This window comes from Eptatretus burgeri, chromosome 6, assembly GCF_056783735.1.
Source record: "Eptatretus burgeri isolate ZD-2024b chromosome 6, Ebu_testis_v1, whole genome shotgun sequence".
NCBI lineage: Eukaryota > Metazoa > Chordata > Myxini > Myxiniformes > Myxinidae > Eptatretus > Eptatretus burgeri.
This window is the reverse complement of record NC_140966.1, coordinates 96,006,830-96,022,669: the sequence shown is the minus strand read 5'-3', so window position 1 is coordinate 96,022,669 and position 15,840 is coordinate 96,006,830. Positions and strand designations below refer to the sequence as shown.

At 43.4% G+C, this 15,840-nt stretch overlaps 1 protein-coding gene across 1 annotated transcript in view; it reads left to right on the top strand.

The window, feature by feature from the left end:
- LOC147025394 (uncharacterized) overlaps window positions 1-15,840 on the top strand; it is a 57,026-nt gene that overhangs the window by 25,692 nt on the left and 15,494 nt on the right. The window contains exon 4 of the mRNA XM_085886354.1: window positions 4,356-4,537. Coding sequence (XP_085742480.1) covers window positions 4,356-4,537 — 182 coding nt within the window. The remainder of the gene's footprint in view (window positions 1-4,355; window positions 4,538-15,840) is intronic.

Below are 15,840 nucleotides of genomic sequence, written 5' to 3'. Positions count from 1 at the left end.
AAATTTTGTCGTTGTTGTTGTTACTGTTGTTGGGGTTCGAATTTTGAAATGTGCACCCATTGGTTGGACAGCTGCTGGACCACACCTACATCGGTTGCTTAACTCCACCCACCATAGCCCCCAGACAGAAATGGCTTGGCCGCCATTTTTGTTTTCTGATGGGCCGAACACATGAGGCCTGTAGGCCTCTGCTGATGACACAATGTCCGGATTTGTTGTGCCAGATTTTCATTCGCTTTGTTTGGGTGTTTGAGTGTTAATCATGGTGAGAGACCTCAAAAAATGTTATCATATGTCAAACAATAGGTTTAATCAAGCCCGTCAGAACACATGGTAATGAAGCGGTACGTTCCGTAAATTGCGAAGGCAAAATAGCATGACGTAATTTTTGAATGGCCCCATATCAGGGTGAAACAATCCGTAACCGTGTGATGAATCGGTTTGTTCTGATGTAACCACGGCCAAGGCTGACATGGATGAGAAGTGTCAAGTTAATCTTTTAATGGCACAGTGAATGCATCTTTCCCCATCACACTGTTCATCTTTTAAAAGTGCTTGAAACACATATTTCCCAATCGGCAGCATCATCGGATTTTGTCGCAGGTTGTGACCACAGTGCGGTCATTCTTGTTTAAGTCTTTGCTATCAGTCAACGAGGGTTCGATCCACCAACCTCCCACACTCACAGTGGATTCTCTCTAAACCATTACACCACCGAGACTGGTTCGATTTTCAAGACTTTAGATTTTCGATCTAAATCAAGACGATTTTCAAGATTTTCAAGATTTTCAAGACTATGAACTTTAAAAGTAAGATGATTGCCGGTACATCTTGGGAATCTCATCAGGAAAGTCTCCTTCTCCTGTCGAAAACCCTCATCCGCTCCCATTTTGATTACGGCAGTCGGGCCTTTTGGGACATGTGCAAAACCAACCACCAAACGCTGGAAACCATTCAAGCCAAAGCGCTACGGTTGTGTCTGGGCGCCTTTTAAAAGCACTCCAGTCTGTGCCCTCCTTGCAGAGTCTGGCGAGATGCCCTTGTCTCTCTGTTGGGAGGGGTCCAACTTGAGGTATTGGGCTAAGAGCATTTCCACCGAGGACAACCACCCAGGAAAGCACTGTTCTTGGACTGTTGGGAGTATCAAGCTCTTGGCAAATCCTGCCTCCCTCCTCCTTTCCGACTTGTGTGTGTGAGGGCAGCCAAAGAAATGGGTTTGGATTCTTTACCGACTAATTAAATCCCCTGCACAAAGTGGCAATTTGAGTCCCCTGGACTCTAGAAACACCTCGTGTTCACTTGGATCTCTGTGGGAAAACTAGCAGGGACAATGTGGTTGTGACACGTAACCAGGCCGTGGAATATACCGACATAGTTTGGAGCCAATCCTTACATGTCTATACAGATGGTCTCACGATCCGGTACAAGCTGGAACAGTGGCTACTTTTTGTATTCCAGACGTGAAGGGGATAAAGTCCGTTAGGTTTTCTGACCATCTTTCAGTACTCTCGGCTGAACTCTTTGCTGTCATCTTGGCTCTCAAATGGATAATTGATTTTAATCCCCTGAGCACAGTTATTTTGTCTCATTCGCTGTCTGGTCTGAAAGCATTGGAGTACCTACAGTCTGGATGTAGGCAGGACCTGGTTCTTGAGGTGCTTCACCTTCTTAACATGGCCATCTGGAGGGGTGCGGTCATTGATCTGTGCTGAATCCCTGCCTATGTGGGCATTGGAGGCAATGAGGCCTGCGATCAGGCAGCCAAACAGGCACTATGGTTTTATTTCGTAACCCAATCCCTCTGGGCCCATCAGAACTCTCCAATCTAATTAGGATCCACATCAACAAAAAAAATGGCAATCTCAATGGGTGTCAAATGCAAGAGAAGATTATGCTTTAAGGTATACTTTTGGTTGAGTCCTCTGTCTCATTTCATCAATTCGCCTGAAGGGACCAGGTAATCCTCTACAGGGTCAGACTTGGACACTGCGCTCTAAACTCCTACTTACATAGGATAGGGTGTCACCTGGCAGGGTTCTGCGAGCAGTGTAAGGTTCCCGAAGACCTGGAACACCTTCTCATTCAATGCCCTTGGTTATGGAGAAACCAGATCACGTCTTTTACACTGTGTCCGAGAATGGGGGATCTCCTGGTCGAGTGTACCGGATACACTTTGTCAATTAAGCCAGAAGCACCCTCGACTCTGAAAATCGGTACTTAGCATCATTCTATGCCAGAACAGCAAGTCCATAGCATTCACTTCGAGAACTTTCAGTGATGCTGAAACCAGACATGCCAACATCGAACATGAGCTTCTTGCAGTAGTCTATGGGTGTGGGAAGTTCCACAAATACGTCTATAGGAGTCACTTCACTGTGGAATCTGACCATAAACCATTGGAGATGATTCACCTCAAGAACCTCTCAGCAGCATCTCAGCAACTTCAATGCCTACTGTTCCACATTTTACCTTATAACCTCACCATTGTGTACGCCCCGAGGAAGGACAGGCTGCTGGCCGGTGCAGTCTCGCAAACCGTGCGAGAACCATGTCGACACCATGGACACTGATATATCCATCAACCTGTCCAGTTTTCTGCCAATAAGCTTGTGGAATTATGCCAGTTTATGCACAAGGATGAGGAATTTCAGCTACTGCAACGTATCATCATTAACGGATGACCAGATCAACGTACGTCGGTACCTCACCAGCTTCAGCAATACTGGGCCTATAGAGACGAACTAGCCATCGAAGATGGGCTCATTATGAAAGCTGAACACATCATCATACCTCAAACGATGCAGTGTGAAATCCTTGCCCGCTTACATGAAGCTCACCTGGGAGCTGATAAAACAAAGTTTCGTGCCAAGACGTGCATTGTCTGGAATGACCTCAACAAGGATATACAATCCATGACACCTTGCTGCAGTACCTGCCAGCAACACCAGAAATCCCAACAACTTGTGCCACTGATAGAGCATCAGATACCAACCAGACCATGGGAAACTGTCACAGCCGATCTATTCTTCAACCACGAAGAATACCTGCTCATATGTGACGACTACTCAAAATTCCCTAGTCAAGAGGATCAGCAGTAGTCTGAGGAGCCATGCAGTCTGCCAGACGCTTAGGTCCGTCTTCTCTGAGAACGGCATACCTGACCGTATTGTAACAGACAGCAGGCTGCAGTTTGCATCCAAAATGTTTGCAGACATCGCCGAGAAATAGGGATTTGACCACATTACCTCCAGCCCCTACTTCCAGTCATCAACCGGTTTCATCAAACGTCAAATACAGACAGTTAAGAACATTGTTGTCAAAGCCAAACATGCCGGCGTGGACCTATTCATGGCTATTCTGATTCTACGCTTCACGCCTATCGACCACTCTCTTCCATCACCTTCTGAACTACTAAACCAACGCACTCTCAAGACAAACATCCCAATGCGCATCCCGAATACTGCTGGAGGGAAGAACAACGACTTCAAACGTTATGACTTCAGCAATGCCAACATCAGCAAAATACGTACTTTGACTAATATGCCAGACTGCAACTATGCAACCGAACCCGGGTCAGCCTGTCCGTGTCCAAGACAGCAACACTGGACAATGGTTACCAGCAATTGTGACGGGTGTCTGCCCAGAACCCCGCTCATACAATATAACCACTGAATCAGGAACCACACTATTCCGGAACCGCCGTCATCTAAAGCCATCAACTGACTACAACCATCGAAGTGCCCAAACACCTCCACCGGCGTTGCCTAAATGCATACGGTTCATCACTCCAGATACATCACCCAGCCATGACCTCCCAACACTGGACATCATGGCTGACTCTCTAAATCATAACATTCCCACTGGTCAGTGCACACGTTCTGGCCGTCTGGTCAAGCCACCACCCGCTATGACATGTAGTCTGTATGTGGCATTGGCAGATCGCTGCCCTCTTTTTTTGTGTTGTTGTAATTGTCATCAAGCTTCGTTTTAGGACAAGAGGGATGTTAACCACTCAATTATTAATGGATCTTTACTCGCACCAATAATTCCGTATGACAATAAGCGACATATGATTCGCTCGTCTAATTCTGTGCTTTCCATCAGTTTATTGTACTCATGACTTGAGGTCCACTGTCCAATAACCTCCTCTGGCAACCAACTGTATCTGGCTCATGGTCATTTGTCTGCATGCTCTACCCGTGGCTATTAAATTTGGCAGTAGCCAATGATGATAAAGAAGGAAAATGATGAAGATCGGAAAGCATTTATTTAATAAAGAGTTAATGCAAACAGGGGATTGTTGAAAGGGAATTAATAAAAAAAATATTAAATATATATGTTCAAATGCTTTTCAGCTTCGAGCTCACCCAGCCTGCAGCAATCTATTGTGACGTGCATTGAGAAGAGCAACACACAAATGCAGGGAAAGCTGTACAACAACATAATCCTGTCTGGAGGGAACACCTTGTTCCCTGGCCTCGCTGAACGACTCAAGCTGGAGGTGGCTCGAATTGCACCACCACAGTACCCTGTCAAGGTGTGGACTTCATACAGTTTTTAGTGGTCATGATGATGTGATTTACAGTATTGTTAAGTATAAATATTGATCTGATGTTCTATGTTTATGCATGCATGACATCTCACGAGTTGATGCTGAGTGTGCACAAGCTCTCTAAAAGAGCCTAAAATGTAAATCTGTGCAAAACACCGATACGTACTACTTTCAAATTTGTAGATTATACAAAGCTTAAAGATGTTTGACTCCAGCTTTTTCTTGCATAGATTCAAGAGTAATTATTACTGGTTGGTTCTGGTACAACGGATATCTGGGCCACTAATGCCATCCATGTCTGTTGCGTCACTGCTGGGCTATAATTGGTCCTTTATTTGAAAACAATGAAACATTTTATTAATTAATTTTCTGGAGGTTGTATTCAGTCACATTCTAAGTGGCTGGTGTTTATGAAATGGTGAAGGTGGTCCAGTTAGGGTGAGGTATGCAGGTAGAGCATCTTTGAAATATGCATCTCAGTTACCTCCTTTAAAAAAAAAGTATTCACCGTTTCTCTAGTTCGCTGTGCAGATAAATAAGATACAAAGCACAAACAGACACAGAAAGGCAAAAACACACACACACACACACACACACACACACACACAAGTTCACATGAAGTGCCATTTTAAATGTTAATTCTTTCTTCCACTTTGACCAAGCTGGCCAACGGAAGCTTCAATTCAACTCATCATGGGTAAGGCTGCTTGCAGTGTCTCTGACGAGATACAACCACGACCTGCTCCTAACTACAGAACGCACCGTCTTGGGCTGCTAGATGGTTTGAAGGATCTCTGAGGTCTTGCTGTGGGTCAGCCTTGAGCTCTGAAGTGTCAAACGCATACTACCATTTCATAACATTTCAATGCAGTCTTACTGTGCTGATGCCCTGACCCAGCTTACTATGTGGTGCAAATTCCTGTGGACTGGTCTTCTCAGGTGTCCAGTCTCGTCTGCATCAAGCAAGGTATCAGTCGTACCGATCTCGACTGTTTCTGGAGACCGTGTTTTAATTCCAGTGTGGCCAAAAGGGTGGTGTCCCCAAAACCATTACGTCATCCCTGAATCCACCATATTCCAGGTCTCTGCGTTCATATAGGTGTCCAGCAGATGGCAAACATGACCACAAACCCCAATGCAACTTTCTTGATTCAAAGAAATCTTTGCCAATAAGTCAGCAGCCAATACTGAAGGTGGGGTGTCTCGATGTAAATTAACCCCTGAACAAGTGCTTCAAAACAATGGGTGACTCTCTGACAGCAATCACTTCCAGTTCCATTCTGATTCAGTCAACAATGACCGTCACCTTCGGTGCTCAAATCTAGAACGCTTTCCATGAGACCTTTTGAGGCATGTTCATGCAACTGTCAGAGAGTTGAATTTGTTGTATCTTTGGACATTACTTTTCCACCAATGAATGGTAAGATCCATCCCAAAAAAACAACAACACATACAACACAAGTACGCCATTATCTTGTACAACAAATATATGACACGAATTCTGAAAATTAACATCTATTTGTCCATCAAGCCAAAGATCATCAAAGGATCAGCTCAAGCTTTGAAGCGTCAACCACATGCTCACATTCAATAACGGTGAAAGCTGTCTCGCTGTGCTGATGCCCTGACCCAATCTACTTAGTGGTGTAACTTCCTGTGCCCTGGTCTTCTTGGGTGCCACGAGTCTTTCTGATCTGGACTGTTTCTGGAGACCGTGTTATATTTCCAGTCTGGCAAAAAAGGGTGGTGTCCCCAAAACCAACACGTCATTTCTGAATCCACCCTCTTCCAGATGTCTGCGCTGCAAAAGGATGGACGAACATTGTCCAATTGATGTTGAGTAATTTCATAAATTGCATTTGTGAACAGAGCTAAGTTCTTACAAAGAATGTGGTTTTTATGAGTAAACAACAATTTTACATAGCCCCATAAAATGTAGACCAATGGGGACAGGTCATGCGGACGAGATGGACAAGCAAACCTCAGCTGGCATAAATGCGTGTCAGCTCACATCAATGAAGTGATAGCCAAATACTAAGCAATAAAAAAAGTACTTCCTTATATTAAAATGTTTCAGAATATCATATTGGGATATCTTATGAAATACAGATTTGCCATTATGACGTCGGACAAATTAGAACAATCAAGTGTTGCTCAAGTTGGCAAAGGGTGTGGCTCCGTAAGCGTAAGGAACATGATTGGAAATTTTAAAAATGGAAATCCAAGTGAAAGAGGAAGAATAAAAATGTGGGTTTGCTCAAGATCTGCTTCACTCGTTGAGCAATAAATGCCGGATGAGCAAGTGCAACAGGAACAAATGTTGCATGCAAGGAAGTTTCACATGTCCCATCCTCTCTACCGATTGTAATGCCTCTCCGTTGACGAAAAAAGAGAATCCAACGAAAACTCTACAAATATTCAGCAGGAAAATAAGAACGAATGGATGAAATCAATCAGATTTTGATTGAGGTGTGTTAACTGCCCTTTCAAAGCAAGGAGAAGCTGACATTTCAGATGTTAACCCTTCATCGGAGAAAAAAAAATGAGGAGCAATACCCTCATCAAGGTAAATAATCCAAAATGTGGAAGGGTCACACAAATTACAATCGATCCATCCATCGGGACCATATTCTGTGCAGAGCATTGGTGCTGCTGAAGCAGTCTCCTTGGCTATTAGGCACAATACTGGAAGGGTCACCACTCCAACACAGGATACCAGCAAGCTGGCACTCATTTTGCCAACCTCAGAAGGATGGCAGGCAGAGTCAACCCCACCTGGTATTAATTCAACAGCCGAGTGGGATTTGAACTAAGGATCCTAGGATCCCAAGCCCACCACCCTAACCATTAAGCTAACACCAGGCATACAAATTACAATGTCAGTCATTATTTCCCATTTCTCGAGAGGGCCTTCATTGGTGAAAGGAGGGTGGAGTTGGAAGGGTAGGGTTACATCTATATGCTGCATACCAAACCCCGTGTCCCACCCTCCCCCCAACCACCACTTCACTTCCAAAATTTGTTTTGTTTTAACCCCAAACACGCAAAGCAAAAGGCGAGGTTAAACACTTGGTTCACTTCTGTCTGTCCTTCTGTCCACAAGCATCAGTTTATGATCGAGGACCAACTGGATTTCAATTCAATGTTAGATATTACACCAATCGGAACACGAATCGAAAAACGAACCTTAATTTTTTTTTTAACTTTGTAATGTTGAAAAGTAATGTCCTGTCCAGCAATGAAACAAAATTGAAAACCATTCCAAACAGGAAACTTAGTTTTTTTGAAGAATGTCATAAAGGACACAAACAACAGGTGTAAATAACTAATATAACGTGTTAACTAAGGTGGTGTAAAAGACGCTGCAGCAACCGCGGTGAACTTCTGAATTATTTTTCTTCAACCTTTAAAATCTTTATTTTATTCCAATTGAATGATACAATTGAATCACGATCCAACACAAATCGCCTTTTCGTAACTTTCAAATCCCCTCCGTTTCGCTGAAGTTGGATAAAATATTATACGGCATTTTACATCATCTCGACCAATGAAATTTGCTGCTCGCAGACCCTGCCCATGTCCTTGTTTCTTAAGGCAGCGTAGGGTAAGGTTTTCTACAAACTCACTAGTTCCTCTGGCACCGAAGGTGAAGGAGGTTATGTTTTCATCTCTTTCTGTCTGTTTGTTTATCTTTAATTGCCGGAATCCTTCGGATTTCGGCAATTATGTTGGTCGGTTGTGTGTGTCATTATGTGTCTGTCTGTCTGTTTGTTTACCCTGTAGCAGCCACACCATTTCAGCGATCATGACCAAACTGGGTACAGACGTCGGCCATGGTCCAACTTAGACACTTGTCGTTTTTGGTGAATCTAGGTCAAAGGTCAAGGTCAAGGTCACCAAAAAACCGAAATTATTATTTTCGCAATAACGTCGGCAAAAATGGTCGTATCGACTTCAAACCAAATCCAAAATGTGCATCTTCCAATACTGCATCCAACCATATGTCTCATTGGGGTGTCACACCAACACCCGGTTCTTAGCGGTCGGGGGTCGAATGTCAGGGGGGTCGGGTCAAAAATTTCAAATTGTGATAAAAACGCCATTTCAAGTCCGATTGACTTCCAAGTTATGATCATGACCAAACAAAGTGCTATAACTCATTAAACAGTAGCACTATCGACTTATAAGAACCAAATTGATTGAGGTTTTTGTTTTTTCAGAGATCATGGAGATATGACAAAGTTATTCCGGCAATTCCTTGCTCAACGAGCAATTTCATCTGTTTGTTTGTTTGTGTGCATGATATCTCAAAAATTTGTGTGACGGATTCAGATGAAACTTGGTGGACAGGTTGGGTGTGTGACCATGACAAATTGGTTCCATTTTGGTGAAGATCCGAATCCGGATCTGGAGACGAGACTTATTTAATTTTTAAGTGATTATTCGCCATTGAGAGAGAGGGCCTAAAACGATATAGTACTGTATAGCATGATAATTCAAAAATGTATTGGGCCCGATATGTTCTCGTGGATCAGGCATGACGTGGCGGAGGTATGTGCTCTACCGATTAGCCTTCTGGACAGAAGGAAGAGGAAGCAGGACTTGTAGTACGTGTTTACTACATTGCTGCTGTAAAACACACAAATAAACAAAATCTTTCCCCTATGTGCAGTCCAGGCTGAAAATGACATCCGGTATAAATTGAAGAGGTGAGAATCTCAATCACAATGTTCAATGAAGTGGACGAGCCAGAAAATGAAATATTTTTTATAACTCGTCGTCATTGTCGTCGTCGCTGTTGTTTGTGCACTCCTACCATATACTTTTATATATATATATATATATTTATATTTCTTCATTCATCTTTCAACGTGGTGTCCATAAAGTCCTTGTGCAACTTTGGACTTTTATAACTTTTGATGTACACATCATCCTGACTGCAATTAACGGGTTATTTTCTTTTGCATATACACAGCTGTCAGTTGCCTATACACTGCCCAAATAAATGTATGCGTCAGAAGAACGTGTTGCATGCTTGGAAGAAGATCGCTCACACAGGGTGGGGGAGACGAGGCTTGCTGGTACAAGGTGATATGTGAAAGAAGTAATCACTGTCATACAGAGACAAAGAAATTCTGCAACATTGCAAAGTTCAGCATTGACTGTTTCTTCTTCAAAAAGGGAAAGGGCCAATGATGTGTGTGCGTGTGACTCCCTGAGAGAACAACAGCCATTGAGTTTTAGTAAGTCTCTTTAATGTTGCCAGACTTCCTGAGGTTTTTCTGCCACCAAATGTGGTAATTGTGGTGGTTGACTTTACCACTGATGTAGAAGTTTCCCCATCAGAAAATGTCAACGTGTCAAGAAACCCAGGGGATTTGTGGATTTAACAACAGCAACAACAACGACATCATTAACAATAACATTAACATTATCAAAACAATACGAATTATGTTTTAATATGCCATTTACAGTTTGTTTCTATGATGTGTACGTCAAAAGTTATATACATTCAAAGTTGCACAAGGACTTCATGGACACCCTGGAAAATATTGTGAAAAATGAAATTGAGAAAATGAATGGTCCTCAAGGAAGAAATGATTGAGGTCGATGGGGGAGAAAACGGAAGGAGGTTTGTTGTAGATAGGAGTAAGGCAAAGGGGGGGGGGGTATACAAGGACATGCAGTGGAGGGGATGCCGAAGATTGTCAAATATACCACCATTTGTGTGAAGCTGACATAATTTATGACCCCACATAATGCAAGCAGCTCAGAGGTATTCATGATATCGATGGAACTATTTTGCTAACACACCATTTTAGGTACTTTTTAAATGCCTCTTCCTGACTCTCCATTGCACAGTAAGGAGCCTTCCACACATTATGCCTGTTTTGAAAGAGGTAGGTTTGACATACTGCACATTGAGAAGAATACATTTTTGAACGAGAAGGGCACTTGATAGAGCGCATACCACCACCACGCAATGCCTGATCCACAAGAACATATCGGGCCCAATACATTTTTGAAATATCACGCGATATATCGTTTTTGGCCCCATCTCTCAATGGTGAATAATCACTTTAAAATTCTAGCAGTTGGATCCAGATCACTTTAAAAATTAAATAATTCTTGTATCCAGATCCGGATTCGGATTTGGATCTTCACCCAAATCGAATCAATTCGTCGTGGTCACACACCCAACTTGTCCACCAAGTTTTGTCCGAATCCGTCAACAACTTTTTGAGACATCGTGCTATATATCGTTTTGGCCCCATCTCTCAATGGTGAAGAATCACTTTAAAATTCTAGCAGTTGGATCCGGATGTGGATCTTCACCAAAATCAAATCAGTTCGTCCTTGTCACACACCTAACCTGCCACCAAATTTTATCTGGATCTGTCCTTTTTGAGATATCCTGGAGAGAGAGATTGAGAGAGAGCGAGCGAGAGCGATATGTATATATATATATATACACACACACACACACACACACACACACACACACACACACACACCGGGCGTAGTGGCGTGCGCCTGTAATCCGGCTAATTGGAGGCTTGGGTTGGAGGATCGCTTGAGGACGGGAGCTCTGCATTGGGCCACAATATGAGAGGGTGTAGGGCAGCCCGGAATCATGGCGAAACCCAATCATTATCCCTGTGTCGTAAGAGGCGACCAGGGTTGCGTCAGGAAGGGCATCCGTCGTAAAACCTGTGCCAAATCAGTATGTGGATCATAACGGATGATCCGCTGTGGCGACCCCTAACGGGAGCAGCCGAAAGACGAACAACAACACGTATATGTATATATATATATATATATATATATATATATATATATATATATATATATATATATATATATATATATACATATATACATATATATATATATATATATATATATATATATATATATATATATATGTATATATATATATATATATATATATATGAAAACATAACCTCCTTCACTTTCGGTGGTGGAGGTAAAAAGGGTTTCCTTCATTATGAAGCTTGTCGTTTTTTAGATTTTAATGATTGCTGAATCTGCAATATTCTGGATGTGAAACATCCCATCTGGAATTGTTCACAAATGTAGGCTTATAAGATGACATCATGACCCAACAAGCAAAATAAAATTAAGTATTGGTATTAAGAGATCATTGGATGTTGCCATTAAGTGTAAGTTAAGTGAATATGATTTGCTAAAGTGTGTGAAAGAAAAAGAAGATCGAAAGTCAATTGGTCAGTTAATATGATAGGTTATGCTAATCTGTATTCACATGTAAAATTAATTTTGGCCAAAATCTGAAGTTTGAGAGCTGAGGCGTGTGCGAATGGACATTAATACATCAAACCTTTTGAACAGTTAACATGTCTGGGTCAATGGATGCTGTTAGTCATCGGAATTGGAATTGGAATTCGCTCAACCAGCCCACTATCTGCCACCTGATCCAATTCAGTATTTTAATGTGAACACCAAAATCTTACAACGAATCAAACTTCTTAGGAATCAACACAGATCTAAATAGAGAGTTCATAGAACACCTTACCCCCACACAGTCTTGAGAAAAAGGACATGGGAAGAGTCTTTTAAACTCTTGCTTTGCGTTTCCGAGCACGATCTACATTCTGTTTTGTTTGTGAATCTCGCATAACAAGAGTGATGGCAACCACACAGTTGTATGTGCCGCCATAGTTGTCAAAATCTCAAACAATTATTCTGCCCTCAGGGCATAATGAGATGAATGCTGATTTTCAGAGCTTTTCTCATACTTACTCTGCCCTCAGGGGATGAATATTTTTCCAAGTCTTGCTAAACTGCAGCGGTTGAGAAGTAAGGTTCGGCAAGGTAGTTCGAATGTGGGATCATTGGGGGGAGGGGGGCAGGTAGTCAAGTGGAAAGATAGGAGGGATGGTTAGTTACCTGTTTGAGCCGCATCTTCGCGCTTTGTTCATTCAGTTCGTCGGTGGAAGTCCTCGTGAAAGCATCTCTCGTGTGTCGATCGATACTTTAGACCTCAGACACATTTGCTCTACAGCGAGGATACGGCGGCCGTACGCCCTCTGAATTGACAGAAACGTGTGGCGGCCGCAGAGAAACTGAGGTGGCCTCAGGGTGGCCCGACGCCGTATGGCTATATTTTACAGGTCGTAAGGTCGCCGTGGAATTATAACTTTTTTCATTTCTACATTCACCGTAGAAATTCGACAAGCCGAAACAAAAGAACTGGTAAAAAAAAATAAAAAAATTCACCCATTCGTTACCGTCCGTCTGGCCGCACGTTCGGCTTTGGATCCCCCTGCGGTCGCCTTGCAGGCACCTTGTGTCTGCCTTCAAAATTCTATGGCCGCCGCAGGAACGCCCTAAGGTCACCGTGCGACATCAAATCAAAGACCGTACGGCACACCCATGTTTTCGGTCTCCACAATTTATAAATACGCCGTGTGGCTCCCCGAAAAATAACAAGGACAAATGTGTCCAAGAGCAGCGACCAAAACCTAAAGGTTTTGTCGGCTAAAAAAAAATAAATTTTTTTTTTTGAAAACAACAACTTACGATATTTCGTCACGTGCCTTCATTAAGCCAATAGCGAAACCCGTCATAATGTATTTACGTATTTACGATATATATCGTATATTTACGAAATATATAATGTATTCACGAAATTACAATACGATAAATGGAATAATCTTTAAATAGTAACGTCAACTTTTCGAAACTTTAAAGCAAATGTCCGAATCTATTTAAAAGTTCATGATAGACGCTCTCAAAAGGCACCGTCTATGTGAGGATGTGTACATGTGCTTAGTATTTAAGGCGATGCGGATCTTGTATATGCAAGAGCTGAGTGCGAGAGATAAAAGTTTAAGAAGAAGAAGAAGAAGAAGAAGAAGAAGAAGAAGAAGAAGAAGAAGAAGAAGAAGGCCGAGCTCTCTATGAGCAGCGTTCGCTACGCGAGACGCTGCTAAAAACATATGTGACTGCTACATTGTGTGACCGTGGAAATACTGCGGACGCTTTATAATTGCTAGTGCCCGTACATTTTGTAGACCCTCCGGCAGCCGAGCCAAATGTGACAGGCCTTACCTCGTGTTTTCACCTTCATTTGTGATGTTTGTTTTTTTAATCATCTTGTGTTTTAATTAATAACAAAAAAAGCAATCCGATCACGTGGTGTGACGGACTGTCGGGCAAGGATTGAATTTCACAGCAAAACCAGTTGTAATTTGGAATATCCATGATTACGTCAGCCCGATGCGTTTGATGAAAGTGATTGTGGTTCTGCGGGCATCATGTTTGATGAGCTGCCCCGGGGGCAACGCTCTCGCAGATTGCGCGAGGGATCGGAACCCAGACCGGAGCACGAGCCTGTGTGAACCTTTGGATGTGGTGATTGTACCAGTTTACATACAATACACCACCAATGAAGGTCATTTACTCATCTTATTTTATCGTAAACATGGGGAATTTCAGTTTAAAGTGTCTTGAAAGTGGGTTTTCTTTGGGTCCACGAACGGATTAATTCACTCCATTATTTCTTATTGGGAAAATATTTTTGGAATCCGAACTTTTTGCAATCCGAACAGCCTCCTGGAACGAATTAAATTGGGATTCTGGGGGCACCACGGTATAGGCAAACACCTATACTCCGATCTCTAGCGGTAGCGCACGGTGGACGCACGGTCGACGCAGACTGCCACGGAGGCCGTACATAGGTGCACGGCGGGCGTCGGGGAACCGTGTGTCAACCCTGCGTTGCCCGCAGGTAGTCACACAGACTGCAAGGCCACCATACGGCGACCGTGGAAATAGTGCGGCCGCCGTAATTTTTTGGGGGTTGGGAAAATTCATTTTTCATTTAGAAGAGCTTACGGCAGCCACATGAATAACGCAAGCCCACCGTACGCCCTACGTACGGTCGACGTGGAACAAATCTACATCATAGCTTGGCTTGTCGAATTGCTACGGCGAACGGAGAAATGAAAAAAAGTTTTAACTCCGCGCTATAATTCCACGGCGACCCTACGGCCTGTAAAATTTAGCCAAACGGTGTAGGGCCTCCCTGAGGTCACCTCAGTTTCTCTGTGGCCGCCGCACGTTTGTCAATTCAGAGGGTGTACGGCCGCCATATCCTCACCGTAGAGCAAATGTGACCTCGGCCTAAGTAAGTGACGGTTGTAGAGGGTTATGGATTGTAAGGTAGTGGCAGGAGAGCATGTTACCACCTAGCACAAGCCTGTGGTGTTCATGGCATGGATGAAGAGAAGCAGGGAGGTTAAGAGCAGGGGTCAGAAGGTTATTAGGTGGGGAAGTGTGGGGGAAACATCATTAAAGAGTGCAAGGAGAGGTTGAAGGCTAGGTATGAGCAACTTCGTGAAGAAACAGAAGGGGTGCAGGAGGAGTGGAAGAAGTACGAAGAGGCTTTTTGGGGGATTGCAGAAGTTTTGTGTGGACGGACGTCAGGAAAGGGTGCATCATCGAGAGATAGAAACCAGGTATGGTGGACAAAAGAGGTAGCGAAGGCAGTTGGTGAAAAGAAAGAAGAGGATAGAGACGATCAAGGATAGGGGGATCAAGCCAGATTCGGGGTTGCTGCACCTGGATGAGCAGAAGAAGAAAGCAGCAAGGAGAGCTGTAGATAAAGTGAGGAATAATATGGAAGAGGAGGTGTACAAAAAGTTGGAAGAGGATGGTGGGAGGAAGATGATACATAAATTGGCTCACATGACAGGGATGAGGATGGTCAGGACATGAATGGGGGGGGGGGGTGGTGATTACAGATAGTGGCTGGAGGCTAGTGACAGAGAGAGGGGCAGTATTGAAGGTGTGGGAACGGTATTTCAAAGTGCTGTTAAACCGGGAAGGAAGCAATGGCGAGCTGGAGGAAAGAGCCATGTTATGTCGAGGGGAAAGTGGAGTTGGTGGAGATCACGGAAGAGGAAGTGCAGATGGCATTAAAGAGGATAAAGAAGGGAGGAGCACCAGGCATTGATGAGGTGTGTACAGAGATGATAATTGCAGCGGAAGAAACGAGAGTCAGTTGGATGAAGAGGCTGTTGAATATATGTATGAGAGAGGGTTCAATACTGGAGGAATAGAGGACCGGGTTAATTTTGCCAATATGGAAGGGGAAGGGCGATGTTCATCATCCAGAGAAGTACTGGGCATTACGCTCCTAAGTCATGTAATGAAGGTGCTGGAGAGGATTTTGGGCAGGAGGATAAGGAAGAGTGTGGAGATGGAGATCAGAGAAGAGCAGCAGGGGTTTAGAAAGGGGAGGA